The 27,769-nt window shown below is 39.3% G+C and overlaps 3 protein-coding genes across 3 annotated transcripts in view; 1 reads left to right on the top strand and 2 right to left on the bottom strand.

Moving 5' to 3' along the window:
* Window positions 1–6,372, bottom strand: part of atxn7 (ataxin 7) — a 112,427-nt gene extending 106,055 nt beyond the window's left edge. The window contains exon 1 of the mRNA XM_012960531.3: window positions 5,996–6,372. Within this exon, the coding sequence (XP_012815985.1) occupies window positions 5,996–6,155 (160 nt within the window). The 5' untranslated portion in view covers window positions 6,156–6,372. The remainder of the gene's footprint in view (window positions 1–5,995) is intronic.
* On the top strand, window positions 6,155–16,494 carry thoc7 (THO complex 7). Its single transcript, NM_203772.1, is given in 8 exon segments — window positions 6,155–6,213; window positions 8,033–8,150; window positions 9,997–10,118; window positions 10,992–11,078; window positions 12,264–12,321; window positions 13,130–13,196; window positions 14,884–14,953; window positions 16,188–16,494. Coding segments are annotated over 8 exon segments (600 nt in total). The 5' UTR covers window positions 6,155–6,194; the 3' UTR covers window positions 16,247–16,494.
* Window positions 16,495–17,093: 599 nt separating this feature from the next.
* Window positions 17,094–26,403, bottom strand: c3orf49 (chromosome 3 open reading frame 49). The gene is made up of 5 exons (NM_001102804.1): window positions 26,150–26,403; window positions 23,768–24,087; window positions 20,863–20,993; window positions 19,484–19,594; window positions 17,094–17,368 (listed from the first exon to the last, which is right to left on the bottom strand). Exons 1-5 carry the CDS (start codon window positions 26,257–26,259, stop codon window positions 17,156–17,158), a joined length of 885 nt encoding a protein of 294 aa, NP_001096274.1. The 5' UTR covers window positions 26,260–26,403; the 3' UTR covers window positions 17,094–17,155.
* Window positions 26,404–27,769: the final 1,366 nt, after the last annotated feature.

Here is a 27,769-nt window from a genome sequence, read left to right on the forward strand (position 1 = left end):
CTGCAGCTCCCCACCCCAGCATCCTCCAGCTCCACGCCGGATTGAAAAGGCCAGCGGCCCGGATGTGGCCCGTGGGCCATAGTTTGCCCACCCCTGCCTTTCACAGGGGTCGCCTAAGACCGTATTTCCAATGGTCTAAGGAAGGTTGAGAACCACTGATGTAGAGAGTAATATTCTTAGGAATATGCAATTGGTCTTAATTTTTTTTTATTATTGTGGTTTTTTTTGGGTTATTTAGCTTTTTGATCAACAGCTCTCCAGATTGGAATTTTACCAGCTATCTGGTTGCTAGGGACAAAATTACCTTAGATACCAGGCAGAGGTCTGAATGGAATATGAATAAGAGACGACAGAATAGAAAGAAAAGTAATAAAAAGCAACAATCACAGTAAAATTGTAGCGTCGCAGCACAAAAGATTTCTTTAGCTGATGGGGTCAGTGACCCCCATTTAAAAGCTGCAAAGGGCCAGAAGAAAACAATTCAAATACTATAAAAAATTAAAGAATGAAGATCAGTAGGAAAGTTGCTAAGAACTGGTCATTCTACAACATACTAAAAGTTAACATTACAGATTTATTCATCGTGAGCTATGTCCCTGAAAACCTACAAAAATGCAAAAAATTTAATTCAAGGAATCACCCTAAAACCTAATGAAAGTTATAAATAAACCATATATTTAATTAATGATACAATGATATCAGCTGCAAAGATAAATGGGTACAAAGTGCAAGGTTAAAAGTAGGGATGCACCGAATCCCAGATTCAGTTCGGGATTCGGGCCGAATCCAAGCTTTTTTTGAAGGATTCGACTTCGGGCGTGTCCACAGTCCCAGCCAAACCAAATCTACATCCTAATTAACATAAATTAGCATATGCTAATTAGAATTCGGAAAGGGTTAAATGGTCAAGGGGAAAAAAATTGCTGCGTGCGTGATTTTTAACCCCTTCCGATCCTAATCAGCATATGTTAATTAGGATTTGGTTCAGGATTTGGCCAAATCCTTCAGGGTGGGTTCGGCCGAACCCAAAAAAGTGGGTTCGGTGCATCCCTAGTTAAAAGTGCCGTCAGTAGTGCCACGTCAGTCTAATGCTAGCCACCCAGACGCTTCCAATGAAGCTCATCAAAAGTAATTATCCGCAATCTTACTGTTAATTCATGTCACAGCACAAAAATACTAAGTGGCATTATTTTCATGGCAGTGTCTCACTTGCTAAAGTTTATCCCGGGAATGCTGCTCCATTCATCTCTCCCAATAATACCACACCTAAACCATGGGAACCACTCTTACTCAGTCCATACATCTCACTGCAACTTCCTTGGGGGTTGCCCCTTGTCACAGCACATAGCACCCAATGGAAATGCCACTGAAATATACCTGTATCCCACACACGCGTGCCAATTCTGCTTTCTGCATGATTGAAACTATATGATGTCCTGTGTGTGTGTGTGTGTTGACTTATGGGCTTATTTATCAATTTTCAAGTTTGTAAATTCAAGTTTTGTTTTTGTAAATCGAATAAACTTGCATATGGAACGCTAACTTATTTATTAATAAGAAAAACCCATTTGAATAAAACACCTGAATATCTTGAATTTTTCGAGTTTATGAGCTCTAAAAACTCAAATTTGAGTTTGAGAATATTGCTTGACTATTACAACTTCCATTGACTTCTATAGAAACTTGCAAGTTTTTACATGGTGAACAGAAAAAAAACAAAAAACTCATCGAGAAAAAAAATCAAACTCGACAGTGGATTTGATTGTGATTCGTGAATCATCTTGACCCAGTACAAACTCAACCATAAGTAATACTCCTGAGGGCAAATGCCATGCAGAGATCAACACAGCCTACACATATAATCACTTTACTGCTTAGCAATATACTTCAATGTGGTTTGCCCTTTACCATATATCACATATATTCACTTCCAGTACCTCCATTGCATGGCCTGTCATGGCTGGCATACTGGCATGGTGAAATGATTTCCAAACAGTAAATGCCCTGTATACCCCCTGGATCACCCAGCAGCCAGCAGCATCTACTGGTGATCAATTTTGACCTCATATCATACAACATATCTACAGACAATCTGTTGCAGAACGCGGTTGTATGGGACTTTACACTGGCATTTAAGACGGTTACAGTACAAAACTCATTTTACATTTTTCAGGGGACCAAAATAAAATCAAATCTGGTAAAATGTCAAATCAGGGAAATTAACTATGCATTTATACATTGGTGGGACCACCATTAATTAGTTTAGAGTTTAGAGCTGGACACATAAGAACTCACCATATTCTATTCATTCCTATGGGATTTTTAGAAGCATTTTTATCAAACTAACTTTCACCCATTGAGCCTCTTCTAAAAATCCTGTAGGAATGAATAGAATGTGGGCTTAGCTTCTAGTCCAGAGATAGGCAACCTGCAACCTTCCAGATACAAGTGTGGGGCCTGTTATTCAGAATGCATGGGAAAAGGGGTCTTTTTGTAATTTGGATCAAGTACAGGTACTGTTTTAATATTACAAAGAAAAAGGAAATCATTTGCTTGTAAATTATTTGCTTATAATGGAGTCTATGAGAGACGGCCTTTCTGTAATTTGGAACTTTCTGGATAACAGGTTTCCAGATAACAGATCCCATACTTGTATTGTACCACTACAACTCACAGTCAAAAGGATTTAGCTGTAGTTCAATATCTCAGCTTCAGGTGGGCCATTCCTGAAATGACCTGGAAGAAGGAAAATAAACTTCCTATCCCATCCACATAAATATCTATTTAAATCGATATATATACAGACACACACATATGTAATAAATCAAACTAAATTTATATTTTTCCATTTCTTATAAACACAAAGATTTATGTGCACAACGGCTGACTCACACTGGCACGCTCACATAAAGAGAGGTGACATTTAAACTTCTACAGATGCATATAAGAGAACCCCCCCACACACACACACATATATATATATATATATATATATATATATATTCACAATTAGTGACTATATATAAATCTGTATGTATATAATAATTCATGTTGCATGATATGATTGTGACCTTTACATTAGATTACACATGTGTACATGTACAGTCACAAATATAGCCTGCTGACAGCAAATAAACAGATCTACATGCATACACTGGGGCAGAGTTTAAGCAATTTATTTTTATAGAGACCTACATTGTTTGGGGGGGTAGTTTAATTTTTTATGTAAACCAGGTATGTCCAACCTTTGACAACACCCAACTTCCAACCAAAATTTAAGTGGGGGTACTGTGAGCTACAGTTCAACCACAAGTAAAGGACCGCAGGTTCATCATCGTTGATAACTCGCAAAGCCTGCACTCCCCCCAGCAGTCTAAACAATTTTCATCCGAGTGCTGCACGAGGTATAATGGAATAGGGAGTACTAGTGCTAGTGTAAGTAATGGGGAGTACTAGTGCTAGTGTAAGTAATGGGGAGTACTAGTGCTAGTGTAAGTAATGGGGAGTACTAGTGCTAGTGTAAGTAATGGGGAGTACTAGTGCTAGTGTAAGTAATGGGGAGTACTAGTGCTAGTGTAAGTAATGGGGAGTACTAGTGCTAGTGTAAGTAATGGGGAGTACTAGTGCTTGTGTAAGTAATGGGGAGTACTAGTGCTAGTGTAAGTAATGGGGAGTACTAGTGCTAGTGTAAGTAATGGGGAGTACTAGTGCTAGTGTAAGTAATGGGGAGTACTAGTGCTAGTGTAAGTAATGGGGAGTACTAGTGCTAGTGTAAGTAATGGGGAGTACTAGTGCTAGTGTAAGTAATGGGGAGTACTAGTGCTAGTGTAAGTATTGGGGAGTACTAGTGCTAGTCTAAGTAATGGGGAGTACTAGTGCTAGTGTAAGTAATGGGGAGTACTAGTGCTTGTGTAAGTAATGGGGAGTACTAGTGCTTGTGTAAGTAATGGGGAGTACTAGTGCTAGTGTAAGTAATGGGGAGTACTAGTGCTAGTGTAAGTAATGGGGAGTACTAGTGCTAGTGTAAGTAATGGGGAGTACTAGTGCTAGTGTAAGTAATGGGGAGTACTAGTGCTAGTGTAAGTAATGGGGAGTACTAGTGCTAGTGTAAGTAATGGGGAGTACTAGTGCTTGTGTAAGTAATGGGGAGTACTAGTGCTAGTCTAAGTAATGGGGAGTACTAGTGCTAGTGTAAGTAATGGGGAGTACTAGTGCTAGTGTAAGTAATGGGGAGTACTAGTGCTTGTGTAAGTAATGGGGAGTACTAGTGCTAGTGTAAGTAATGGGGAGTACTAGTGCTAGTGTAAGTAATGGGGAGTACTAGTGCTAGTGTAAGTAATGGGGAGTACTAGTGCTAGTGTAAGTAATGGGGAGTACTAGTGCTAGTGTAAGTAATGGGGAGTACTAGTGCTAGTGTAAGTAATGGGGAGTACTAGTGCTAGTGTAAGTATTGGGGAGTACTAGTGCTAGTCTAAGTAATGGGGAGTACTAGTGCTAGTGTAAGTAATGGGGAGTACTAGTGCTTGTGTAAGTAATGGGGAGTACTAGTGCTTGTGTAAGTAATGGGGAGTACTAGTGCTAGTGTAAGTAATGGGGAGTACTAGTGCTAGTGTAAGTAATGGGGAGTACTAGTGCTAGTGTAAGTAATGGGGAGTACTAGTGCTAGTGTAAGTAATGGGGAGTACTAGTGCTAGTCTAAGTAATGGGGAGTACTAGTGCTAGTGTAAGTAATGGGGAGTACTAGTGCTTGTGTAAGTAATGGGGAGTACTAGTGCTAGTCTAAGTAATGGGGAGTACTAGTGCTAGTGTAAGTAATGGGGAGTACTAGTGCTAGTCTAAGTAATGGGGAGTACTAGTGCTAGTGTAAGTATTGGGGAGTACTAGTGCTAGTGTAAGTAATGGGGAGTACTAGTGCTAGTGTAAGTAATGGGGAGTACTAGTGCTAGTGTAAGTAATGGGGAGTACTAGTGCTAGTGTAAGTAATGGGGAGTACTAGTGCTAGTGTAAGTAATGGGGAGTACTAGTGCTAGTGTAAGTAATGGGGAGTACTAGTGCTAGTGTAAGTAATGGGGAGTACTAGTGCTAGTGTAAGTAATGGGGAGTACTAGTGCTAGTGTAAGTAATGGGGAGTACTAGTGCTAGTCTAAGTAATGGGGAGTACTAGTGCTAGTGTAAGTAATGGGGAGTACTAGTGCTAGTGTAAGTAATGGGGAGTACTAGTGCTAGTCTAAGTAATGGGGAGTACTAGTGCTAGTGTAAGTAATGGGGAGTACTAGTGCTAGTGTAAGTAATGGGGAGTACTAGTGCTAGTGTAAGTAATGGGGAGTACTAGTGCTAGTCTAAGTAATGGGGAGTACTAGTGCTAGTGTAAGTAATGGGGAGTACTAGTGCTAGTCTAAGTAATGGGGAGTACTAGTGCTAGTGTAAGTAATGGGGAGTACTAGTGCTAGTGTAAGTAATGGGGAGTACTAGTGCTAGTGTAAGTAATGGGGAGTACTAGTGCTAGTCTAAGTAATGGGGAGTACTAGTGCTAGTGTAAGTAATGGGGAGTACTAGTGCTAGTGTAAGTAATGGGGAGTACTAGTGCTAGTCTAAGTAATGGGGAGTACTAGTGCTAGTGTAAGTAATGGGGAGTACTAGTGCTAGTGTAAGTAATGGGGAGTACTAGTGCTAGTGTAAGTAATGGGGAGTACTAGTGCTAGTGTAAGTAATGGGGAGTACTAGTGCTAGTGTAAGTAATGGGGAGTACTAGTGCTAGTGTAAGTAATGGGGAGTACTAGTGCTAGTGTAAGTAATGGGGAGTACTAGTGCTAGTGTAAGTAATGGGGAGTACTAGAGCTAGTAATGGAGTGCCAGTACTGGTATAATGGCAGCAGGTCCCAGGGCAGCACGGATTGCAGTGCAGTTATGTAGAAATATAAATACTCGGGGCAATAATCATGTCAGGAATGAGGAAAGGGAATGGGGCTGTGACTCCCAGCTGAGTGGCACTTACCTGCGGGGCCCGGGGAGGCCTGCCTGGGGCTGTGTGTCCGGCTGTGGGCAGGAGGCGCTGGGCCGCCCGACACTGGGGGGAGCTTATAGGGAAGGCGAGGCGGTGACCGAGGCCTCCATGCTCCTGCCTGTCTCTCCGGCTGCTGCCGCCGCTGCTGCATTCTGGGAGTCTGACCTCACTGCTACTCGCCGCCACCGCCATGGGAGCCGTCACCGACGGTAAGTACAGCGCCCTCCTACCCCACCGCCTACACCCTCCGGCTCGGCCTCAGCTCTGCCTGCCCGGGTACCGACCGCGGGAAACCCACACCGGCCGGCTAGGCCGCAAAGCCCCGGGCTCGAGTTAGGGCTCTGGGGGAAGGAGAGCGGTACGGACTTCCGGCCCTACTCCCCGCTCAGCGTATCTTATATGGATAATATTATATATATATTTATGTAGTGCTACTTAGTCTCATATGGATAGTATATATATCGCTGCTGTATCTATCCTAGGGACAATATATATTTATACCGCCACTGTTATTCTGTATGAATGGATGTACTCTGTCTCTATCTTATGGGTATGATATATATATATAGTAATCTAATCAGATAATCTGTCTATATCCTAATGTACATGTACCGCTGTGTATATATCCTATGGATACTTTTATGTATACAGAGATTTCACCTACTCACTTTTTCACTGTTACTGGTGACTTAATGGGTCTCATTGACTGTTAGCTACACACACAGGGCACTCAAGTAGGGTTTTTATAAAGTTGCCTGGCATAAATTGTAGACAGACTGCTATATATTTTATATTATTTTGTATCAATAAACCAGTCACCATTGCCCAAGGTGCTAGGGACAATTTACAGCCACTATTATTTTGTATGAATTATATTTATGTACCTTTACTCTGTCTCTATCTTATAAATATGATAAATGTAGTAATCTAATCAGATAAGCTGTCTATATCACAATATAATATACATGTGCTGCTGTCAATAAATCCTATGGATACTTTAATGTATGTATACAGAGATTTCACCTACTCACTTTTCACTGTTACTGGTGACTTAAAATGGGGGTCTCATTTGCTGGCAGCTACACACAGGGCACTCAGGTGGGATTATTTTCTATTGTTGCCTTGCATAAATTGCAGATAGACTGCTATATATTGGCACAGGATATATGATATGACCATGTATCATTTTGTATCAAAAACCAGTGACCATTGCCCAAGGTAGTTTGTTTGGCCAGATAATCATAATAATATGTGAATCTGTGTATTTCTATATAATGATCAGCACCCTCACAAGTCTTTTTAATTTCATTTAGAGCTCATGTTATGATCAGTTTAGTCAGCCTTTCAGCCATGGTTTATAGCCCTCAAGATTCTGAAATTTTATGTCAGACTGAACACCACACAGTTCTTTTTATAAGATGTCAGTCTTATAAGGGAGATCAGTGATACTGTCAGGCATTTTTAAGACCACGTTCCACTTTACAAGAAATGGTAATATGGAATATTGTTTTTCCAGGCCACTCATGGGAAATATCATTATCTCCCTGATAGTATGGGGTTAAGTCTATTAAATATACCTGTTGGGTACCCTGCACCCTCTTGGTCTGCTATCTCTGTTGTTAGGTTTACCTTTGCCTCCTTAACTAAATGGTGATCAGCTTTCCATCTGCAAGAGTCCTCCATTAGATTTCACAGGCTGGCCAAACCACATATCCACACTTATTCATGAAATTTAGATATGTTTGATTTTTGCAGATGCAATGTTTCTAAGCAAAATTACTTTGACAATTCCTTTGAATTAAGTCCAGGTAACTTGGTACTTGGCACCAGTATGGCGCACATATACTGCCACCTGGGATGTCTCTCTCTGTGGATCTAGAATTCTTGGAGATGCTAGGCAGGGTATCCAAATCTATCCTGTTCTGTTACTGTATAACTGCTTGATGGTAACCTTCTCTTACACAGTGACCTGTCTTTGTGCAGCAGCAATAAAATCCACTATTTCCATTTCCTTCTGTTCTTTTCCAGATGAAGTTATCCGCAAAAGACTTTTGATTGATGGAGATGGTGCCGGAGACGACCGAAGAATTAACTTATTGGTAAAGAGTTTTCTGAAATGGTGCAACTCGGGTTCCCAAGAAGAAGGGTAAGAGGCACCAAGTGACTGTGGCAGTAGTTCCACAATGTTATTTTTATTAGCAGAACTGAAGCTTCAACCAGTTTCTAATCATGTCTGGGAAAAGTATGATTCCAAAATTATTGCTTGGTAAAATTCTTTGTGGAGATTTCATAATTATGGAAAATTCATTTTCCCTCTGGAAGAGAAAGCAGCAGAAAATATGTATAAATGTAAGGCCATCATTGCTGAGTAATCTGTGCTGAAACAGTCCAACAGGAAGGGCAGAATCCAGGTTACTCTGAAAGGAGATTTTGAACCCCATGCTTACCAAAGATTGCTATTGGTTTTTTTTAATTTTACTTCAGTGTCAACTGGGTTGCAAATGTGTTTATAAGATAACTGCTAAGTTGGAAACCAGATGTATATATGAAACTGAATGTTTATGGGACCACTAAAGCCATACTAAAACTCTACTGAAAGGTATGATAAGTGGAAAGGCTGCTGTCACTTTGCCACTTCCCAGCGCAATGAGGTAGCTCAGTGGATTGCAGATGGGTTGCCAAGTTTAACTAATTACATCTCTTGGTGACAAGGAAGGACGAAAACAGTTCTAATGTCCCCTAGGAAAGCACTAAAGTGAGTCTTGCTGGGCAGCCAGAAAAGGGTAGGGTTGTATTTGTCTTTTTTTGCTTCAGGTAAACATAAAGGTCTGGACTATTCAACTGAAAGCCCGTGGGTTAAATATGACCTGCTACATGGTCAAGAGCTCCATAGGCCACATCTGATGGCATCATTGTGAAATGAGATTGTATGCTATGGGCCAGTTAACAGCATGCAAGTGACAGGTCTGTTAATCACGTAACATACAAGGGATTGTGGGAATTGGAGAGGACAGCTGAATACTGCTACACTGTTTTAATAATATTTGTAGTTGGGAAAAGGACAGAAATTACTTCCAATAGCAATTAGATATACTGTTCAAATAATTTGCATGTACAGGGAAACCTTAATGGGGATTCAGGTTTGTTAGGCACCTCCCAGTTAACTAAAATGTAACATTTTTCCCTGGCTGTTGTGCATCTTCTTTTGAAAGTGCACCCAAGGTACTTGACTAGGATCATTGGATAACTAGCCAAAAACTTGACAACTTGCTTTAGTCATCTGTTCAGATGAATGCTATAGCCCTATCTGAACTATGCATTCAGTTCTATACTTCTTATGTTGTGTTGTCTTCTTATGTTGTGATCCATAAATCAGAAAATAGATCCTGACTACTGTAATGTCATCACTAAGCACTGTTAGTCTATTAAGTGACCTACTCTGAATGCTCGCTAAATGCTCAGTGGGTGCACAAGCTGCCTTCTTACCCATCTCTGACAGGTTAACACAGGTCCTGAATTTGAAAAGTAAAGTATATATGTACAGTCTGGACTGCAGAGCTTGTCTGCCACATTACTTCTAATTTTTAGCTCTGATGTTGGCTTAAAGCAATTGGGCTACCATCCATGGGGCAAGTTGAGTACTTTGTCTTAGGCGACAGTGAACTGCAAGTTCCAGGGGCAGCAAAAAGCCACTCTTGGTGTCTTTAAGAGACAGAATTCTGGTTATTAAACTAAATTTTGGCTCTTTTAGTGCAGAGAGCTTGATTATGCCCTTAGTGATGCAGCCCATCTTTCACCCTCTCCAATGCAGAACCGCCCCTGAAAGCAATTAAGTTGCACTTTAACTAAAGTTTGATCTTGACAGATTCTTCAACTTGCATGTAAAATATTGTTGAAAAAAAAATTACCTGTCCTTAATTACCAATCTGAAGTTGGATCAATACATAGTATCTTGAATAGTAATTGTGTTTTTGTTGTGCTTTTATGTACAGCCAGTACCAACGCATGCTGAGCTCCTTGTCTCAATGTGAATTTTCCATGGGAAAAACACTTCTAGTGCATGATATGAATCTGCGGGAAATGGAAAACTATGAAAAAATATATGTTGATATAGGTAAGGCATTTTACCAGTTTAAATAAAATTTAAGTAAAATATGGCAGTTTGTTGTTTTAGCATTTTTTCCTGGTTTGGCTTTTCACGCAAAGTGAAAAATTGCGCCTTGGCTCTGGAAGGTACTCTTGTGTGTTTAATGTCATTAAGCTTTTCTAAATTGCTGTCTTAAAGATGTGATACCTGCTACAGGCCAGCCATTTATTGGCTCAAAATTTAAACAAACCATTCAAAAGCATACTATACCAAACAGTGGAAAGGTACATCCCAGTGCCTCATGGTGCCCACTCCTAACGCATTTCGCACCATTGGGTGCTTCATCAGAGGACAATGACTTGGCTGAGAGCCTCTTTAGCCTAATATGGGATCATAACTATTTTATTTCCCCTCACACTGTATGGAGGTTTGTAAGCACTCCAGGGACCCAGCTTTCCGACCTCCCCACTCCAATACCTCTCCTTCAGCGAGGAAAAAGCGGAGCCTTATTGGTAGGAACTGTCACCAATATATAAACCTGCTAAAAAATGTTTATATATTACGATATGCTGATGCTGTAAGTCTCACAAGTCACACATTTCCTCCTACTGATTGATTCTAGCAGTGCACTACAGACATACAACATGGTTGGGTTGTTTGCAGCAGGAAAGCTTCTTCTTCCGGGTAATAGTTTCCTACCACACTCTAAAATATCCAGACTTCAGTAATCATGTGTTTTTTTAAAAAAAAAATTTCAATTAAAAAACAGTAGGCTGAATATACATTTTAATACATTATTGTTGATATTGCTAAGCTTTGCTGACATCTTTACTAAACTTTCTAAACGCTCAGTTGACATAATTTCACCATTCAAAATATATCTTTTCTTGCATGTTCCAGAGAGTAGTATTGCTGCAGCACATGAGAAAATTGCAGAATGCAAAAAACAGATCTTGCAAGCCAAGCGAATCCGAAAGAATCGCCAAGGTAACATAAATAAATAAAGAACTAAAATTATTTAAATGAGGCTGGCTTATTTTGTTGTAAGTGAAATAAACCCCTACTGTGTCTGTTATGCACAGATTCTGATAGACACTACTGGTACAGGTATGGGACCTGTTATCCAGAATGCTCAGGACCAAGGGTTTTCCGCACAAGGGATCTTTCTGTAATTTGGATCTCCATAACTTAAGTCTGCTAAAAATCAAATAAATATTGAATAAACCCAATAGGATTGTTCTGCCCCCAATAAGGGGTAATTATATCTTAGTTGGGATCAAGTACAGGTACTGTTTTATTATTACAGAGAAAAGGGAATCATTTAACCATTAAATAAACCCAATAGGGCTGTTCTGCCCCAATAAGGGGTAATTATATCTTAGTTGGGATCAAGTACAGATACTGTTTTATTATTACAGAGAAAAGGGAATCATTTAACCATTAAATAAACCCAATAGGGCTGTTCTGCCCCAATAAGGGGTAATTATATCTTAGTTGGGATCAAGTACAGATACTGTTTTATTATTACAGAGAAAAGGGAATCATTTAACCATTAAATAAACCCAATAGGGCTGTTCTGCCCCCAATAAGGGGTAATTATATCTTAGTTGGGATCAAGTACAGGTACTGTTTTATTATTACAGAGAAAAGGGAATCATTTAACCATTAAATAAACCTAATAGGGCTGTTCTGCCCCAATAAGGGGTACACTAACACCAAAAAATGAAAATGTATCAAAGTAATTAGAATACAATGTACTATCGCCCTGCAATGGCAAAAGTTATGTGTTTGCTTCTGAAACACTACTGTAGTTTATACAAATAATGCTACTGTGTAGCAGAGGGGTAGCTATCCATATTGAAATAGGGCTAAATGGCACAAGGTTACACTGCAGATACAGCTCTGTAAAACACTATTGTATTCTACAAAGCTTACAGCATGAAGCAACATTAATAGCCCTGTATAAACACTGCAGGAAATTAGTTGATGTCTAAACATTGTGATGGTCAAGGTATGATAAGTATCTCCAAAAGGGGCATACATAGAAATATGTTAGCTTTAACCTACAGGTTTTCAACAGCAATCTTGCAATTTTTTATCCCCTTTTTAATTGTACTTAATATAAAAAAAAAAGTTTTAAAAAAAAAAAATCATTGTCATTTTGTTTACCAGAATATGATGCATTGGCCAAAGTTATTCAGCAACATCCAGACAGGCACGAAACCCTAAAGTAAGTACTCTACCCGTTGTATTTGCATGCACGCCCCTGAAAAATTAAAGGGAAATAAATATATATATAATTTTTATTTTTCTTCAGTTTTAAAGCAGTTGAATGTGAAGCAACAGCTCCACCTGCTGATCCTTTGGCTGCCAGACACAATTGGCAGAAAATTGAGTTAATGAGAAGGGGAAAGTTTTTTTTGATGTTGCTCTGCTCAGAAAATGAAGTTATCAAGAAGTGCCATCTGACATTTCTATGGCCAGTTCTAAGCAGAACAACATCACAAGACTTTCCTCTTCTCACTAACTTTTGCCAACTGTTCCCTGTTCAGCTAAAGTGACCAGCAGGTGATCCTGTTTTGTCAATGAATAATTTAAAAACTAGTAATATATTTAATTGAAAAAATAAGTGTTTCATTTCCATTAAGGAGATGTTTTTCAAATGATTTTGAAAATATATATGGATCTGTTCCTAATAATGATTTCCATTGAATGAGACAGCTATTATAAGTTCATTTTCATTCACCTTGGAGTTGCTTGGCGCCATGCATTCTTCCTTTGGTGGTGGGGAAATGTGGCCATGGCTATATGGATTGGGGTGTACCTAGGGTTGGTAATCAATGCCCTGTAACTGCACTCGTTTCTGTTCAGCCTGACCCAGGGGCCAAGTGAATGGGATGCAGGGCAGCATCTTATTGGAGACCTCAGCTGCATATTCATTTAGGCTGCTGTGCCAAAAGCTTTCTGCATTTTCATGTATGCATATTTTTAAATGTATTTATCGTACAGATGTAATGGTTTCTCCTTGATTTATGTAGGCAGCTGGAAGCTTTAGATAAAGAACTGAAACAGCTGTCGCACACAAAAGAAAATGTGGAAGACAAGGTGAGATTTGTAGCTTTGAACAGTTGCTTTAAAACATTATCCTCTGATCTTGGAAACCGTGCCAGATGGATTTTAATTTTCAAACATATCCCTTAGTAAGAGCAGTTATCAGTGTTAATTCCCTGTATGTCCATAATTGGCTTGTTTCTGGATTTGTCCGGACTTTCCATTGGCATCTATTTTACCTAGAAAGCCTATTATCACACCTTTGAAAAACTGTTGATAACAATTGATAAGAACAGTTGATACATTAGCTGATTTGTTAATGTGCAAATATTCGGGCTTTTGTTGAACATATTTATTGCTTATTATTTAATCACAAAACAATATGGTTTTTGTTATTTCTTGAGCTAAATGGAGAATCTGAATGTTCCGTCCTTGCAAGATAGATCAATAGATTACCAGTATACAGCCCCCTCCCCCCTGTATTGTGAGTGTTTTGTTAGCAGGAGTCCATTATGCGGGGGAATTATCCATGCACTGGTAAATCTACCATCTACCTAATATGTACCTTCAGTTTTCCCTCTTTAACTCAAGAAATTATAAAAAATACTTTTTGCCAATTGTTTTTATCACTAAAAAAGCTGTGTAAAGCACAAAATCTATTTATTGCACTTATGTTGAACAAGGTGTACACTGCCCTTTTAAAGTAGAACTAAACCCTAAAACTGAATATTGATATAAATGCCATAGAAGCTGATGCCAAAGGGGTGATTATTACATTATTATGCTAACTGCACTGGTTTCTGAGCAATTGTATAGTAATTATCTGCATTATTTAGCTTTATATTGTGACATTTATTTTCTATATATACAGTGTATTGAGTGGGTCCCTAAGCTCAGGTAAGTGACAGCAATATGTGAATCGGCAGAAAAGAAGATGGGGCATCTTTGGATGCCCTGATCCTTACTGCTAAAGGGCTGTGGTTGCCTCGGGCTGGTACAGAAGCCCAAAATAAAATGAACAACATTTCTGCTCTACGTCTTTAGTTAGGCTTTAGTTCTCCTTTAAGCCTTTGTGAATGTGAACACATAGCAGTCTGCAATTGGCAAAAGTAAAAACCAGTTCGGCCTTTGATGAAGCTGCCTGGGGAAATTGATGGTGGCAAATCTGAAGGTCAGGTACACACGGGCCTTTCTTACACATGAAAAAAAAAACAGGAAAAAATCATTGGCAGACAAGACAACCGTGTGTAAGAAGCCTTAGGGAAATGCGTATGTCAGAATGTAATGGGCTGTTCTGTTGAATTGTGTTTTGGTATAAAGATATGAATGTACTGGTACTGGCACAGTAACAGTCTGTACACAGACAGTGATGGCCAAATTTATTGGGCTGAAGAATTGTGCTTCGTAAAATGATTTACCTATTCCTTTATTGTTTTGTGGTATCCAAATACAGTATACAGCCCTGTTTATCCTGGTTATTAAGGAATTAAACACAAGGGGGAGACTGTGGGAAGTGATAAATCAGTAACACTTGCATAAAAGAAATGTTGGAAAATAATGATGCATTTAACCCTTTATATTTCCATAGTCTATACATGGTCATTTGCCCCACTGGCTATAATCTCACATTCCCAAATCTATCCAAAGACTGTTGTGTTTCAGTATGGATACTGGTGCCAGGTATTGAGGTTAAAAAGTAATGAAATAAATGTATCTGAATCTCTTTCTGTTGTTTTTCTAGCTGGAATTACGGAGGAAGCAGTTCCACGTTCTTCTCAGTACCATTCATGAGCTGCAACAGACCCTGGAAAGTAAGTAACGTGGGTAACAGCACTCTGGGACCTATGCTTTCCCTTGCCTAAAGTAGTTCAAACCATAACCAAGCTTTAAGGCCAGTTATGGGGAGATTTGAGCATAAGTGTTAAACTTGTTTTCATGAATATTACAGGTAGGGGATCAATTATCTGCAAACCCGTTATCCAGAAAGTTCTGAATTACGGAAAGGCCATCTCCCATAGACTCTATTATAAGCAAATATTTCAAATTTTTAAAAATTATTTCCTTTTTCTCTGTGATAACAAAACAGTACCTGTACTTGATCCCAACTAAGATATAATGACCCCTTATTGGGGGCAGAACAGCCCTATTGGGTTTATTTCATGGTTAAATGATTCCCTTTTCTCTGTAATAAGAAAACAGTACCTGTACTTGATCCCAACTAAGATATAATTACCCCTTATTGGGGGCAGAACAGTCCTATTGGGTTTATTTAATGGTTAAATGATTCCCTTTTCTCTGTAATAATAAAACAGTACCTGTACTTGATCCCAACTAAGATATAATTACCCCTTATTGGGGGCAGAACAGCCCTATTGGGTTTATTTAATGGTTAAATGATTCCCTTTTCTCTGTAATAATAAAACAGTACCTGTACTTGATCCCAACTAAGATATAATTACCCCTTATTGGGGGCAGAACAACCCTATTGGGTTTATTTCATGGTTAAATGATTCCCTTTTCTCTGTAATAATAAAACAGTACCTGTACTTGATCCCAACTAAGATATAATTACCCCTTATTGGGGCAGAACAGCCCTATTGGGTTTATTTAATGGTTAAATGATTCCCTTTTCTCTGTAATAATAAAACAGTACCTGTACTTGATCCCAACTAAGATATAATTACCCCTTATTGGGGGCAGAACAACCCTATTGGGTTTATTTCATGGTTAAATGATTCCCTTTTCTCTGTAATAATAAAACAGTACCTGTACTTGATCCCAACTAAGATATAATTACCCCTTATTGGGACAGAACATTCCTATTGGGTTTATTTAATGGTTAAATGATTCCCTTTTCTCTGTAATAATAAAACAGTACCTGTACTTGATCCCAGCTAAGATATAATTACCACTTATCGGGGGCAGAACAATCCTACATAACATATTTTTAAATGTGACTAGTTTGTATATTTGACCGCATTCCACTACTGAAATTCAAAGGAAGTCTGGTTAATATTTAGATCTTCCATTTATTATTTTCCCTAGATGATGACAAACTTGCTGAAGAATCTCAAGAGTCACCGATGGAAACTCAAAATCCATAGATGGGATCTTGTGGCCATAGTTCTGCCTCCTTAGCTGGATATAGGAGGCATGTAGGGGTGATTATGGGTATGATACATCATTGCACTGAGATACCTGTGGAACAGCTTTATGTGCAGCAATTTTCTGACCTGGAAACACTTGCTAAAAAGCATCAAGAATTGTTTGTTTAATTATTGTAGATGAGATGCTGTTGTGTCAGTATACATTTAAAGCATTTTTTGCAATAAAACCTTTTTTAAACATTAAATTGGGTGCTGTATTGTGTTTTTCAAATTCTATCAGATAGCTTTGAAATAGTCATCTTCACATCTTTTAAAGATAACAAATAAAAAAGACCAATCGCAATTTTTTAGAATACCATACAAGTTGATTTTAATGTGACTCATTGCTTTAAAAAGGGATCTAAACCCTAAAAATGAATTGCCATGGTGATTGTAGTAGCTTCTAAAATATTTGTGAAAAGGTTTAGGCTAATGCCTGGCTTTTGGTTCAATAGACAGAGAGTCAGCAACCCTAGGGTTAATCCATTAAACTCTGACCTTGCCCTCTGCATTTATCTAAGCAACCACTGTAAAAATGAAAGCAGCTATGGAGCTGTCTCTGTATTGGGCACACAGGTGGAAGCCAGTGGAAGGATTTCCAGGCACATTAGTAGCCATTGCAGCCCTTATATACACCAGGAAATGTATTCAATACCCAGTATTTGTTGCTATAAATTGGTTTCATTATTTCCTATTAGGCACACCACATGAACAATGAGTAGTAGTCTAGTTTGCCTCATGTCATACAGTATTCCCTATTTGTAGCTATGAGTAGCTCATGTATAAATTACTTTGGAGAAAGTAGTTCTGTGATTCTTGTGAGTTTATTGCAATGTGCAACAGTCTGCAACCCTCGGCCTGGGCCTGTTACGTGCCCTCACAGCAGCAACAGCAGCAGACACATGGAAAACACATATCCCTGAATCTGTATTTTCTTGAGGTTTTCTTGGCAACTCGTTGGAACTGCTTGGAGGACTGTAGGATCTCATCTCCCAGGGACTCGCACTGCCGCAGCTCCTCGTGCCTCTGCGCTAAAAGCTTAGTTGATTTCTCTGAAATGGTTTCAATAAGATCATCCACCTGCGTCAGAGCCAGAACCAAAGGCAAGCGTGTTAACTAATGTGTCCAGTGAATCCCTTGCACCATGGGTCAGCCAACCCCTATGTAATCCCGCTGATAGATATGCATAAGAAAATCAAAGTACACACAAGTTTGTCCTTGTAAATTGTCTTGTATGGCACGGTGGGACCATCAGTGTGGATTGACTGTAATGATTATTTAAAGGGAAACTATACCCCCTAACAATGTAGGTCTCTATAAAAATACACTGCTCAAAAAAATAAAGGGAACACAAAAACAAGACATCCTAGATCTGAATGAATGAAATATTCTTATTAAATACTTTGTTCTTTACATAGTTGAATGTGCTGACAACAAAATCACACACAAATTATCAATGGAAATCAAATTTATTAACCCATGGAGGTCTGGATTTGGAGTCACACTCAAAATTAAAGTGGAAAAAAACACTACAGGCTGATCCAACTTTGATGTAATGTCCTTAAAACAAGTCAAAATGAGGCTTAGTAGTGTGTGTGGCCCCCACGTGCCTGTATGGCCTCCCTACAACACTTGGGCATGCTCCTGAAGAGGTGGTGGATGGTCTCCTGAGGGATCTCCTCCCAGACCTGGACTACAGCATCCACCAACTCCTGGACAGTCTGTGGTTCAACGTGGCGCTGGTGGATGGAGAGAGACATGATGTCCCAGATGTGCTCAATTGGATTCAGGTCTGGGGAAGGGTGGGCCAGGCCATAGCATCAATGCCTTCGTCTTGCAGGAACTGCTGACACACTCCAGCCACATGAGGTCTAGCATTGTCTTGCATTATGGGGAACCCAGGGCCAACCGCACCAGCATATGGTCTCACAAGGGGTCTCATCTCGGTACCTAATGGCAGTCAGGCTACCTCTGGCGAGCACATGGAGGGCTGTGCGGCCCCCAAAGAAATGCCACCCCACACCATTACTGACCCACTGCCAAACCGGTCATGCTGGAGGATTTTGCAGGCAGCAGAACGTTCTCCGCGGCATCTCCAGATTTTTTCATGTCTGTCACAGGTGCTCAGTGTGACCCTGCTTTCATCTGTGAAGAGCACAGGGCACCAGTGGCGAATTTGCCGATCTTGGTGTTTTCTGGCAAATACCAAACGTCCTGCACTGTGTTGGGCTGTAAGAACAACTCCCACCTGTGGGCATTGTGCCCTCATACCACCCTCATGGAGTCTGTTTCTGTCCGTTTGAGCAGACACATGCACATTTGTGGCCCACTGGAGGTCATTTTGCAGGGCTCTGGCAGTGTTCCTCCTGTTCCTCCTTGCACAAAGGCGGAGGTAGCGGTCCTGCTGCTGGGTTGTTGCCGTACTATGGCCTCCTCCACGTCTGTGAGTGTGACTCCAAATCCAGACCTCCATGGGTTAATAAATTTGATTTCCATTGATAATTTTTTTGTGATTTTGTTGTCAGTACATTCAACTATGTAAAGAACGAAGTATTTAATAAGAATATTTCATTCATTCAGATCTAGGATGTCTTATTTTTGTGTTCCCTTTATTTTTTTTAGCAGACTATATTGCATAAACAGCTCATATGTACAACCCTGCTTCATCTAAATAAATAAACTATTTTCATAAAAATATCCTTTTTTTAGTAGTATGTGCTATTGGGTAATCCTAAATAGGAAACTGCCATTTTAAGAAGGGCCGCCCCCTGGGATCATAGGAGTCACAGGGCACACAAACAAGCCAAGGCACACATACATGCTAGGCCACATCCTGCATGCTGTCTGTAAGGTGTGGAAAAGTTGCTACAATATGTAACATCAGTGTTTTAGTCCCTGCTCCCCTGCCAGAATTTCAAATGATGCAGAAAGAGAGGAACTGTTTTGCAGCTGGATTTCAGCATATAAACATGGTATTTTTTTCATACTTTTTAAAGAAACAGATAACAGGGAGCCAAGTTCCCCTTTAAAAGAGTGTAAATTCTGGTTATTAGATTTTACAGCTTTGATGATCTTTTTAAATCAAATGTTGACTTACAGAGCCCAGCATCACACACCCAGCTTACTATTCCGACCAATCCCTGCACATTCCTGAGAGCAACTGGCATATTCCAACAATGTCGAGTTCCAACCCACCTGCATCTGAAGATTCCCCACCGTGTAGCCTGGATGGTATCGGACCTTTTCAACAGGTTTCCTTGTCTTTTTGGCAAATGCAAAATGCTTCTTCTTAGGTTGGTAAGGACCCTGCAGATAGTTTGAATGATTAAATGATTGTAGGTGTCAAATCTGTAATATTACTGTTAAAGTTGGAAAATCAGGTAAATTCAGTTCCCTGCTCTTCCTATTTAAAGGGGAAGTTCACCTTTAAGTTAACTTTTACTATGTAATAGAATGTCCTATTCCTAACAACTTTGCACTTGGTTTTCATTATTTATTTTTTATTGTTTTTTAATTATTTGCCTTCCTCTTGTACATCTTTACATCTTTCTAATGGGGGTCACTGACCCCGGCAGCCAGAAAACTATTGCTCTTGAGCTTACAATTTTATTATTATTGTTACTTTTTTTCCTTATCTTTATATTCATATCCTGCCCTATGCATATTCCTATCTCTCATTCAAACCACTAGCTGGTTGCTCAGGTAAACAAGACTCTAGCAACCAGATAGCTGCTGAAATACCAAACTGGAGAGCTGCTGAAGAGAAAGCTAAATAACTGAAAAAAAGCGCCAACATATCCCGCAGCGCTGTACAATAAGTGGGTTACATACATTGGACATACAGAGTAACATATAAAGCAATCAATAACCGATACAAGAGGTGAAGAGAGCCCTGCCCAAAAGAGCTTACACTCTACAAGGAGTAACATATAAAGCAATCAGTAACCGATACAAGAGGTGAAGAGAGCCCTGCCCAAAAGAGCTTACAATCTACAAGGAGAAAGGGTTGAGACACAAGGTGTATCATACTAAAAGTTAATTTGAAGGTGAGCAGCCCCTTTAAAGAGGATCTTCATGTTTAAATGAACTATATTTATACAGCGATATTCTAAGATCATTTCCACTCAGTCTTGATTTTTTTGTTTTTTACCTTTTTGTTCGGCAACTCTCTAGGTTAGTATTTCGGAAGCTATCTGGTTGCTAGGGTCTTATTTACCCTAGCAACCAGACAGTAGTTTGAATGAGTGACAGGAATATCAATAGGAGAGGGCCTGAATAGCAATAAAAATAGCAATGAAATTGGTGCTGAGGTCAGTGACCCACTTTATAAAGCTGGAAAAAGTTTCTAGGAATAGACATATTACATATAACATTCGTAGGGGCAGATTCATCTGAATTTCAGATAATTAAAAGTACGTTTTGGAAAAGTTCAGATTTAATACGATAATTTCTGATGTGCGCTAATTGCGCGAAAATTCGTATCGTCGTCGTACGAAAATATCGTGGTATGATCCGAAAGTGACAGTGGACAAATCACATGGGGCAATCTAAACTATTCTAACACTTTATTTTACCTTCTGCAGTCCACTTGGAAGAGAAGTCACTGATACGCGCCTGGTCATCCTTCTGGAACGTACAACCACATTGTCTGTTGTGAGTCTTTGACTTTCTGCCTCTACAACATTAATATCCAGTTGGAGAGTTGCTTTAAAAAAAACATAATTTTATAAGTAAAACTGACAGGGTTTTATGAATTAATATTATGAAGAAAGTGAGAATCCAAGATGGGAAACAGGAACACATGGAAGTTTTATCACAAAATGAGCAGACTTATATTTAGCCCTATCCACTGATGTGTCAGTCAAGAAGATGGGGAGCTACTGGGGGCACCTTCAGGGGCACAAATCTTCCCACTAAAGGGCAGTGGTGGCCTTGGGATGATACAAAAGACCAAAATATAAAACAAAGTGACCCAGGTCCATCTCGGTTCTGCCTACCCAACCCCTGACCTGCTCTCTTGCACTTGTAGAATTCAGATAATGATTTTATGCATTTCAATGGAGCACATAACTAAGGATGCAACGAATCCAGGATTCGGTTTGGTATTTGGCCTTTTTTGGCAGGATTCGGCCGAATCCATGGTCCTGGCCGAACCAAATCTAGGCCGAATCCCTTACGGATTAGGATTCGTAAGGGATTTGGGGGTTTGGCCGAACCCAAAAAACTGGTTTAGGTGCATCCCTACAGATAACTAAGGGGCTGATTTATCAAAGTCCAAATTTCGGACTTTTAAAAGTACAGTACGTTTGGGAAAAATTTGGATCAAATACAAAAATTTCTGCTGTGAGTTAATTGCGCGAAAATTTACATAGTGGTCGTATGAAAATATTGTGGTACGATCCAAAAGTTCCCAAATTTTCATATCCGAACGATCGTAAACAGCGCAAAAAACTTTCTGACTTGATTTTGAAAGCCTCCCATAAGACTCAATGCAGCTCCAACCTGGCCAAAGGAAAGTCACGGTACCAAATCGTACTCGTTGAGACAAATACGATTTTGTAGCACAAATTGTCGCAAAAAGTACGAAATTAACGAAAAAATCGCAGAAAACACACACAGTTCTAAAAGTTAGAAAAAATAAAAAAATTTTCCATTTGTACCCATTTGGACTTTAATGAATGTGCCCCTAAGAGTCAGTAATGGGCCTGTTACCCAGAGTGATCAGGTGAGGGGTGTTAGCTATACCTCCTAGTGGTGCACTTGGGGGAATGCCTCTACTAAGCAGTGGGACAGCTGTAACTCCTACATGTTATGGTATAAAACAGGGAATAAATGAATATATTCTGAGTGCACATTGAATTGTTACACAAAAGAATGTATAATTGAACGTGCACACAGAATTTATTCATTTATTCCCTGTTTTACGGCATCAAATGAGTGGCAGCTGTCCCACTGCTTATGCTCTACTGCCAATTTAAGAAATAATTAATAGAAGATAATTCCTACTTTTGAATATACTTTACATTTAAAGAGCAAATATGACTGACAACCCGTAATTTTTTTTTGCTAAATTCTTAAAACCCTATTAAAGTCTCCAGTGACGCCAGTGCCATTGATATTACTCTGCTTAGATAGCAAATAATTTCTAATAGATGCGCAACCTGATGGCTCCTGGGTGTTCCTATTAAAGCCCCTGGCACCCGGAGTAGAAATCAATTTATTTTAAAGTGATACTAACGGCTATAGACTTCTAAGTTCCAATAAACCCTTGATTAAAGCTGCGGGGAGGTGAGTATGAAACAATCCTTATACTCAAATTCTGCATTCCCAACACGTCAGGCTACAGCCAGCAGGTCTTCTTTATTTCTCTACAGGTGTCTCTCCTCTACAAACATCTCTTCTGCAACTGTCTCCTCCACAAGTGTCTGTCTCACAAGTGTATCTTATGTAGCCGTCTCCCCTGCAGGCATCTCTTGCGTAGGTGTCACCTTTACAAGCATATTTTCTGCATGGTGGGTGTAAAACAATCCCAATTTCCAAGTTCTGCACTCCCAACTTAAAAGAGTGTCAGGATACAGTCAACAGGTCTGCTTTGCGTGTCTTCTCCACAAGTATATGCCTCCTCTGTAGTTTCTCCTCTGTAGGTGTGTCCTCTGCAACAATCTGTTCTGCAAGTATCTTCTCCACAAGTGTTTCTTGTCTCCTCAGCTGGTGTCTCTTTTACAAGTGTCTCTTCTGGAAGTGTCTCCTCTACAAGAGTCTGTCTCATAAGTGCCTATTCTGCAGGTGTCTCTTCTACAAGTGTTCCTCTCTCTCTAATACAAGTGTCTTCTCTGAAAGGATCTGTTCTGCAAGTATCTCCTCCACAAGTGTCTTTCTCATAATTGCCTCTTTTGCTGATGCCTCCTCTACAAGTATCTCTTCTGCAAGTATTTCCTCTACGTGTGTCTCTCTATCTCAAATACAAGTCTCCTCTGCAGGTGTCTCCTTTATAAGCATCTCTTTAGCAAGTATCTCCTCCACAAGTGTCATCTTCATAATTGTCTCTTTTGTAGGTGCCTCCTCTGCACGTGTTTCTTCTAAAAGTGTCTCCTCTGCAAACATCTCCCCTATAATGTCCCCTTTGTAAGTATCTCCACCAAGCATGCAAATGTGTCCTTCTTCCCAGTGCCAAGACTAGAGAACCTGTAAAATCCCCCAGCCGACCACGCTTCCCTGAGGATCATTTGGCCTGCTGGATCCCAAACCTCATAGGTATCAGCATCACTTAAATAAATTCCTATATGAAAATAACTGAGGCTCATTTTTTTTAAATTAAACCAAAGAAGATTTGGGAAAATATCTAAAATTGATCATAGCACGTAAACGTTTTCATTCCTGTGTGATGTGTCAGTATCTGTCCCCATTGTTTATCATTATACTACATATTTATAGAACTTTGGCAATATCCTACAAGCCAGGCGTAAACAGTTCCCTTACCAGGAGGAGAGATGCTCCTTGCAATGCCCTTGGGTATTTCCCTTGGAAGGGGGAGATGTTTCATGATTTTAGTGAGGCGGATTTGTGTTGGAGAAAACCGTGACTCTTTCCCGAGAGAGCAGTCAGTTCCAGGGGCTTTGGTGTGTTTGGGATTACTAGCCTTGGCCGGCACCACTTTCCCCAGCACTGCCTTCATCTTCTGCCCAAAACTTTTCTTCTTCTTATTGGGAACCAGTAATGATTCAGAATCACTTGCAGAATCCTCTTTTGGGGTGAGCACATTCTGCTTTGGAAGATTAGTAGACACGGCTCCATGCCACCTACACAGAGAGAATGTTTCATGAATAGTCTTTTTGGTTTTCCATGTACTGTTGCTTTAAACAGACCCCATTTAAAAACTGATTAAGGCCCCTATAGGCTGTTGTCAGACATGGCGTATTCTCGGCAAGCATTTTTCGGCTTGCCGAGAATACGCCACGTCTGACATCAGCCATAAATGAAACCTTGTGCCCATTGCACAGCATGTAGTACAGTAGCGCTATAATGCTGCGAGCAATGCAAAGATCTGCTTTTTAGAAACACTGGTGAAAACTGGTACTGCAAGTGCAAGGCATTGCTATGTCACAACTGCACAACCAATTTTTGGTTTTAGTTTTGTATTTTTTGTGGTTTTTCAGTTATTTAGTTTTTTGTTTAGCAGCTCTCCTGTTTGGAATTTCAGTAGCTATCTGGTTGCTAGGGTCTTGTTTACCTTAGCAACCAAGCAGCGGGTTAAACAAAAAACTAGAATATGAATAGGAGAAGGGCTGAATAGTAAGATAATTAATAAATAGCAATATTAATATAAATGTAAGTGCACAGAGCAATAGTTTTGTGTTTGAAAACTATAGCAAATGAATAATGAAGGCCATTTGCAAAGTTGCTAGGAATAGGACATTCTATGACATAATAAAAGTTAATGTAAAGGTGAACCACCCCTTTAATGGTGAATCATTTGGCTGGGGTCACTAAAATATCAATGCAACTTATACCCATTTTATGCAAAAAAATGTTTTTCACTGCTGCTATAAGGCAAGCCACACTGACTACAAATGATATAAAGCATGCTTCCATGCATCTAAGTGCTTTTTGTAGGCATTTTTGTTAAGGTTAACTGCACCCTTTTGCTAAAGCACTGTATTACCAGTGGGTTTCTCCCTAATGCCAGTGCAGCTCTGAGCAAAGCATGGAGCCAGCTGTGTTCACCGTTCAGCATTAGTATGACTGCTGTTGCAGTATTAACGAGCATCTACAATAAATAAATTCATGTAAACATACTCAGGATATGTATCCGAACACTTTTGCAATTTACCATTATTTTCTATTTGTAGCTATGTTTGAGATATTTACAGTTTTATACCAGACTTTTAGCTCAAGGGGCAGTCAGCAACCCTAGGGTTAATCAACTGAACATAAAATGCATAGAAAGTACATAGGCAGTTAGGGTCTCTGTGACCTCTGTTGCTCCAAAATCCTAAATATCCCAGAATTCACTAAAATATAGATAATCAATGTAAATTGCAATATTGTTCAGCGGTGGTGCAACTACACAGCGCTCTTAGGGGTCCAATGTGCTTAGCAACCCCTACCCGGCCCTCCTACCAGTTTCATATGGCAGCACCACTAGGGTTGCCTCCCTAGGCTTCAATCTATTAATACAATGTCTGGATAAAGTCCACTATTGTCATGTGAATTATATGTACACATATAAGGATCTAAGCAATTAAGGCTCATAAACCTTTGCTGCACTGCTGTCTAGAGAGGCCTTAGTGTAATGTAGCAGTAAATATGTACTTTCCAGTACATATTTATAAAAGATTTCATTGGGTTCAAAGTAATTTGTAAATGTTATTGCTATCTGTCTGTTTATATTCTATTATAACTATTTCTGCTGCATTGTTTCAAGAATCAGACCCAAGCAACAGAGAGATGAATTATGACTTTTAAAACTCAAAATTTTGACTTTTAAAACTCAAAATTTTGACTTTTAAAACTCAAAATTTTGACTTTTAATCTCATAATTATGACTTTAAAAATGTGACATTCTGACCTTTAAACACAAAATTCTGACTTTTTTAATCTCATAATTGTGACTTCAAAAATTAAAGTCTAAAAGTCTACATTTTTGACTTTCCAAAGTTATAATTATGAGATTAAAAGTCAAAGTTCAAAAACATTTTTATTTAGCTTTTTGTTGGCCCCAATGCTCTTCTGTAATAAACAAATACTGCTTTTACAAAGAGTTCAAAAAGCCCCAGTGCAAATTGTGTGTATATTGGGAAGAAGCCTTATGGCAGGCATAGTAATGGCGGTTGCTGAGTTCTGTTTCGCTGCGACACTTACCTGACAATTCCTTTCCCTTTATGCCGGGCGACCTTGGCCTTCTGCTCTGCTTTATGTCCTTTCCCACAGGTGACACTCAGAGGCCCAGAAGAAGATGTTGGGTTTAGCATTGTAGCCTTGATATCAGCTATGTTTGAGGATCTGGCATGTTCTGGGCACCCCCTTTGCTCTCTGACTCTGCACTGCTGTAGCCCACGTCCTCAGTGCCCATAAACCTAAGCTGTGGGTCCCCTAACCCAGTGCCATAGCCTCTCTCCGGATGAAAGGCCCTTGAAGAAATGAGTACATGGAGGAATGAATGTGTAAGCTCACGGGCCGAGGATATGTTCCCATGCCTTATGTGCTCTTGGTACAAGTGAAAGATTCATCAGGGCCATGTGAAATTCCCATACATTTGTCTAAGTCCTGCCGTCTTGCAGAGCCGTGTGAATAGCTGAAGAAGCAGTCACAGCAGAAAGAACTGATTATCACACTTTGTACTTATAATGGACCCTGGGGACATTTAGAAATATGGTGCTATCCACATAGTCTTATGGGTTCAGCTACTGCCCTAATCTCTACATCTTTCCACTAAAGCTTCCTTGGTTTATTATAAAATATAAAATCATTTGTCCTCTAGCATTGCTTGCTCTGACTTTTATAAAAGTAATAGTTCTTGCAAAAGAGATCCATTGTCTTCCTTCCAGGAGCATCCTGATTATTATTGCCTAAAGGTGGCCACACACGTGGCGATCTGCGATCTTTCATGCGACCATCGCCTTCTATGGCGCCCGATCAAAATCTTTTAGTTTCAATAATTTTTATTGGGATTTTTTAAACATTATAGCCAAATAAAGGCATTAAAATATTTTCAAACATTAATATTTACATTATGCAGAAAAATAATCTGCAGTACAAATAATAACAGCTGTTGGAAACTTATACATTCAGTATTGGTCAACATATGATAAAATATGATATAATATAATTTAATATTGTTGGTTAAGAAATTTGTTATGTACACGTATATTTATACGCGTATACTAATCACGCGTTGAAAATGCGTAAATTCAAACGTGCAAAACGTGTATAAACTGACACTACTGAGATCCTAGGGGTCACATCCATCTAAGGATTGATTGAACATAGTCAAGCTGTATCATTAAGAAATTTTGCTTCACCAAAAATATAGAGCAATATTTTTACTATAATAAATTGCTATATCCCAATAAGGAAGTATACATACAGTAAAAACTATAACTACACCTACACCTAATACTACAACTAATGAAGTTGTATTCAGTTGCTAAGGGTTAAGAACAGTACACTTCCCTCATAAATGATTGTGTTATGCAGAGTACACAACTGGAAAAGGATGTATTGGATTTATTAGATTTATGGGATTTATAACCTCTAATTAAGATCATTCAATTTAGTATCTGGATATATCGAATGCCATAAACTTGATCTCACCAGAAAGGACTGTAAATTCCCTGATCTGATTGCCCAGGTTTTTTCTGCATTGAGATTAAACTCTACAGTTTTAAGAATATCTTCAATTTTGGGAATTATTTTAGATTTCCAATTTTCTGGTAACCACAAAAATGTGATTAAAAATCAGTGTGGAGAAGGGCCATACTG

Source organism: Xenopus tropicalis, chromosome 4 (assembly GCF_000004195.4).
Source record: "Xenopus tropicalis strain Nigerian chromosome 4, UCB_Xtro_10.0, whole genome shotgun sequence".
In the NCBI taxonomy this organism is placed as follows: Eukaryota; Metazoa; Chordata; class Amphibia; order Anura; family Pipidae; genus Xenopus; species Xenopus tropicalis.

Coding starts and splice junctions, on each gene's coding strand:
- c3orf49 (NM_001102804.1), bottom strand. CDS start 26,259: ATGCTAAACCCAACATCTTCTTCTGGGCCTCTGAGTGTCACCTGTGGG. Junction 20,994..23,767: donor AAGGAGCATCTCTCCTCCTG/GTAAGGGAACTG, acceptor TTTTTTTTAAAG/CAACTCTCCAACTGGATATT. Junction 19,595..20,862: donor TTCCAAGTGGACTGCAGAAG/GTAAAATAAAGT, acceptor AACTATCTGCAG/GGTCCTTACCAACCTAAGAA.